Below are 5,359 nucleotides of genomic sequence, written 5' to 3'. Positions count from 1 at the left end.
CCTCTTGCCCCATTGGCAAAGGGTTTGCTCGGATGGGTTTTGTGGATCATGGTTGTTGTTTTGTTATTACCTCCGTTTCCTCCTTGGTCTCCCATGGTAGAAGTAGGGAATTGAGGTTTCTGTGGATGTGAAGTCAGGGATGCTATAAGTAGGTAAGGAAGGTGGAGTGGTGTTTTTGGATGATGATGGTTGTGGTGAGAGTGATAGGATTTCTGCTTTGGTTTTGGACACACTTGATAGGGGTATGTCCTCCCAAATGTTGATGACCAGAGGGGTGGATGATGAAGAAGTCCCGAAACCTAGTTGCCTCTTACAAAGCGTTGCTTGCTTCCGTAACCTCTTTGCAGTCTTCTCTATCTCAGTATCACCTAGTAATAGGGTACCTGTGTGAAAAGATCTTGTCATACATAATTAGTAACACCATGTCCCAGACAACGGAACCAATTTGTTAAGTGTGTCAAACCCAATCAATAATATGGGTACAATATACTCTAAATACACTGCTTTAATGCACTAAAAAGTAATACAAAGGAAGTAGGGTCGAGCCACAGAGACACGGGTAAAAGTTTATACCTCTTTGTGCAACGTACTTTGGTCACAAAGGGGGTTTTGTTTTCATTCTTTCTTCCATGACATGACCGATCCACCTTTCCTTCATGCTCTAAGCTCCAAGCGCTAATCCATAGTTCCAATGCTCCAAGCTCCATAATGTCTAAAAAATTAATCAAAAATAGTGAAATACCAAGCATTTCAAATAAAACATGAAAGTTGCCCACATAATTAACTAAATGCAAGAATTGTGAAGTAAAATGCATAGAAATAGACATGCAAAATAGGTGCATAAAATACACGTCTCGTTTAGCTTAGTATGTTTTAAGTCAAAATCAATTGGATATGATTGTGAGGCTTGTTAATACCTTCACATGCATATAAAGATCACCAAAAACGGATTTGAAACAAGGAAATTATGGTTGTTTAAAGTTAGAAAGGAATAGGCAAAAGCCCGTAACCACGGTGTGGTAAGCATATGACCATAGAGTGGTGGATGTGCAGCTCAAGCCCAAGAATTTAGGGGTTTCATCATATTTAAAGGAATGGTTTCATGTTTTATGGAATTTTCTCAACCTCAATCACATCCATAGATCCTTATGAGCAACCCTAGCATCCCTCTTCATAGTTTGAGCTAATCATCTTTCCTTTCATCTATGTTCTTGAGTTTTTATGGCTTTTGGGTGACGTGTTCTTGAAAGACTTGGTTTTCGAGCTTTGCATCAGGAGATCTCAACCTTCATCTACTTTATGGACCTTTGTAATTTGCAAAGATCCTTGATTGATTACATTTCATCTATGGATCTATGAGTTAATGGTGTTTTAGTCCATGTTTTGGTGTTTTGGTCCCTTTAATGGTTTTATCAAGGGATTTTGGAGAGCTCCATGATCTTAGATTCATAATGGACTTTAGATCTGACCTTATGGTTGAGTTTAGAGAGCATGCGTGAGCTCTCTTTACTCCATACTTGAAGAGAAGTGAGTTTTGGGACATTTTTGGACTTAGGGTTTTAGATCTTGGCTTATTGTAATGTCCTAATGGATAAAGTTTGAAACTTTACCCATTATGACCTTTAGACGAATCAAATATGAGCTTTTGATCTTTAAAGATTAAAGGGTAAGTACTTAATCCTTTAAGCTCTTTTTGGACGTTCACCACAACGTGGTGATGGGTTTCAGACGCGTTTATTTTTTTGCCTTGTTGCCACGGTGCGGTCAGGAGGTTAGCCAAGGTGTGGTAGGTCAACCGTTGACTTTGACTGATGACTTTTGATTGGTTTAAATTGTGGTCAAACTTTAGTATAACTGAGTATTTGACTAAGGAATGTCTCGGTTTGACATTAGGTAGCTTGGGTTAGCTGTTTTGTTGTTGAGGTAGCTGTTGAGCTTCTATTGAGTAGTTAATGGATTCTTCTCACTATACTATATAGGACAATAGGTGTCATTTATGTTTTTTTTTCTTTGTGACTTTTGTTGGTATGCATGTATGAAAGACCATGGTTTGGCCCATGGCATTTGCAGGGGTGTTGCAAAATACAATTTGACACGTAGCATTCACTTGGGTTGAAACAGACTCGTTGGCTGAAATAGGTCGTTGCATAGGCGATTGTAAGACTATGATTTGGCTAATGACATTCACTTGGGTTGAAAGTACTTTTGATACTATGATGAACTTTGATGAAATGGAATGAATGATTTTAGTTAATTAAAATTGAAATTTTTACTTAGTAGTTGGTTTGAAATTTAGGACGTTACATTATTATTAAGATATTTGAGTGACATTAGTAAAAAGAGCAGATTTCAAGTAATTTTGGTCTAAGCATAAATGCATCTATTATATATATATATATATATATATATATATATATATATATATATATATATATATATATATATATATATATATATATATCTTTACTATATTATTAAAGATATTGCCCACTTCTTGAAAATTAAGAGGTACAACATATATTACCTCATATACAATGATTTTAAGCATAAACATATAACCAATCTTATACCTATTACACTACACGGATCTATTATCGTATACGTATTACATACACCGCATACACTACACTAGACCTTACCCTAATTTCCTAAACACAGCCGCCATCAAAACTATTGTCATCGTCTCCACCAAAGATGCGGTGATCTCCAGTCTCCCACCGACGGTCCACGGTTGCCGTCGTTTCTCCCAATCTCTTTCGTCACTTCTCCATCGCCTCTCTCTCTCTCTCACACACACACACATAAAAACCCTAAACGGTGTTGAGGAGTCTTTTTGTTTCTTGACCAGATGCTGAGCAGTTCTGGAAATCGCTATCTCAACCCGTCTTGTTGGCCAAGTCGTCACTCCTGCCGTTTCTACTTCGACCCTAACCATCACCTGCTTGTGTGTATCTCTAACGCCTACAAGTTACATTTTCATTTGTGGTAATCGATCGGATTTGGCAGTTTAAGGGTTTGGTTTGAAGCTCAACCTGAAATTGATCGTCCTTTGTTGTCTGCATCTCTGCCATCCCGACGAAGAACATAGCAAAAGAGACCCACACATCACAAATGTTCAGGTTTCTTTACTCATTCTCCGCACCTCATCTGGATGTTTCAGGTTTCTTTTTTCATTCTAATTTTGACTCCTCCATCTATATTTGTCTCTTTTGCAGGTAACTGAAATATGAATGATTCTTTTTGACGTCCTTACCCCTTGTGCCCTAATACCATTCGACACCCACAAATCATAAAGGTTATCTAGGTTAGCTACTTCAGTCATTTCCTCCACTACTCCATGGAATTCCTCTGTTAGATCCACCAATTCATTGCCTTCCTCAACATGTAAGCTTCTCTTATCCATCGTTGAACACCTTTTCTTTCTTCTCTAAATTGATTTGTTATTTTAAATTGATTTGTTAAGCTGTTTCTTCTATAAAATAAAATCGATTTTGAATCTAATTTTAACACAAATTTTTTATTATCTTCTCAACTCTAGATTGTCTATTGTTAGGGTTTTGGATAAGGATGGGATTTCACTTTAGAACAGCTTCATGTTGCTCTTTGTTTGCTTCAAAACTCACCGAATCTGGAAATCTTGTATATAATGCACGTGAAGGTGGTAAAGTAACAATTGATAAAATTATATAATTATACTAGAGTTGGCAGCTAATATGCAGTTGCATTTTTATGTTGTTTCAGGAGACTGGAGTTAATTTGGGACCAGCTTCAAATCATTTGAAAAGCTTGTATTCACTAAAACTCAGAAGACCAATGCTAGGACTAGAGGTGATGATGAAAATGAACTAGCTCTAGCCACAGTCCTACAGGGTTTCTGTGATTCAGTTACACTTCGCCAAGCATCTCGGTATGCATAAATTACAATTGTTGTTTTCCATATGTGGATTTTCATATTATTATTCTTTTTGCATATTCATGGTTCTTCCTCTTTCATCAATTCAGCTCAAGGATATGGAAGAAGTATCAATCTCTGAATAACCAACTGAAAGAAAAAAGTCTTCCCTGATTGGAAAAACTTGATTAAGCCTGTAAATGAAGAAAAAGATCAGTGGGTTAGTTTAATCTTCTTAAATCTGAATTCGAATTGTTTTTGATTGTCTAAATGGGTACCTCCTGCTTTGCCAATAGCCAAGAGACCAAAAGATGAGCCACAACTTGCTCTTAGTAAGGGAGATGAAGATCTTGCACGTGAAGCTTTAAAGAGGCGTAAATCTTATGCTGTAAGACTTCATTTTTTTTTTAGATCTATAAATCACTCATAATGATTTTTGATACTTTTATATAAAAATATATGATTGTATTGTATTGTTTTACAGGAGAATGCAGCTTCTTTGAGGACTCAACTTGATCAACAGAAAGGTGTTATGGATAATCTTGTGAATAACACTCGGGTATATTTTTCACCTCTTTTTAAATATTGTTTCCAACATCTGAAATTTTTGCTTATTTCCAAATGTGTAATAATACATTTCTCTTAACAGATTCTAGAAAGCAAGATACAAGAGGCTAAGTCAAAGAAAGATACTCTCAAAGCACGTGCACAATCTGCAAAGTTAGTTTGTTTGTTTTTTTTTAAATAACATTGAGATTTTGCTATAACTTGTTGCAGTTAATGTATTTTTTTTGTATAGAACTGCAACAAAAGTAAGTGAAATGTTGGGGAATGTAAATACAAGCAGTGCTCTTTCAGCATTTGAGAAGATGGAAGAAAAAGGTTCCATTTCTTTCTATCTTAAAACAAAACAAAAGACATGAATGCCCTTTTAATTTTTTTTTCTTTGATGTTAGTTATGACCATGGAGTCTCAGGCAGAAGCTCTTAATCAGCTAACTACTGATGATCTTGAAGGAAGGTATGTTTTCTTTTTCTCTATAATATAGCTTATTGGATTAAGTCGTTCTTTCTGAATTTACGGATTTACCCTTTTGCAGTTTGCAATGCTAGAGAGCTCATCAGTTGATGATGATCTTGCAAGCTTAAAAAATGAGCTATCTGGAAAAGTCTTTTACTTTCAAAATGTCCAAACTAATCTACAATCTCTATTTGTAGATGGAGCTTATATCGAAAATGCGAAATCCCTTTATTGTGGAGTATAAAGATTCGTTGGTTGAAAAGGTAAAAAATGAAAATATTATTATTCACCCTAAAGCCTAATCTACATATATAATATAACTAAATTGAAATGAGACTAAATTGTATACTTTTTGATTGTCTAGATGGGTACCTCCTGCTTTGCCAATAGCCAAGAGACCAAAAAATGAGGAAACTGGAGCCACATTTGCTGCTGGAAGAAGCAGGG

The 5,359-nt window shown here is 35.8% G+C and overlaps 1 protein-coding gene across 1 annotated transcript; it reads left to right on the top strand.

Annotated features, from left to right (window-relative positions):
* The first annotated feature begins 3,567 nt into the window (after nt 1–3,567).
* On the top strand, nt 3,568–5,359 carry LOC111878476 (membrane-associated 30 kDa protein, chloroplastic-like). The gene is made up of 8 exons (XM_042901600.2): nt 3,568–3,661; nt 4,189–4,280; nt 4,377–4,451; nt 4,542–4,612; nt 4,692–4,774; nt 4,849–4,916; nt 4,992–5,175; nt 5,277–5,359. Exons 1-7 carry the CDS (start codon nt 3,568–3,570, stop codon nt 5,154–5,156), a joined length of 648 nt encoding a protein of 215 aa, XP_042757534.1. The 3' UTR covers nt 5,157–5,175; nt 5,277–5,359.

Source organism: Lactuca sativa, chromosome 4 (genome assembly GCF_002870075.4).
Source record: "Lactuca sativa cultivar Salinas chromosome 4, Lsat_Salinas_v11, whole genome shotgun sequence".
NCBI lineage: Eukaryota > Viridiplantae > Streptophyta > Magnoliopsida > Asterales > Asteraceae > Lactuca > Lactuca sativa.
This window is presented reverse-complemented; position numbering and strand designations above follow the sequence as displayed.

Coding starts and splice junctions, on each gene's coding strand:
- LOC111878476 (XM_042901600.2), top strand. CDS start 3,568: ATGGGATTTCACTTTAGAACAGCTTCATGTTGCTCTTTGTTTGCTTCA. Junction 4,281..4,376: donor AGAGGCGTAAATCTTATGCT/GTAAGACTTCAT, acceptor ATTGTTTTACAG/GAGAATGCAGCTTCTTTGAG. Junction 4,452..4,541: donor ATCTTGTGAATAACACTCGG/GTATATTTTTCA, acceptor TTCTCTTAACAG/ATTCTAGAAAGCAAGATACA.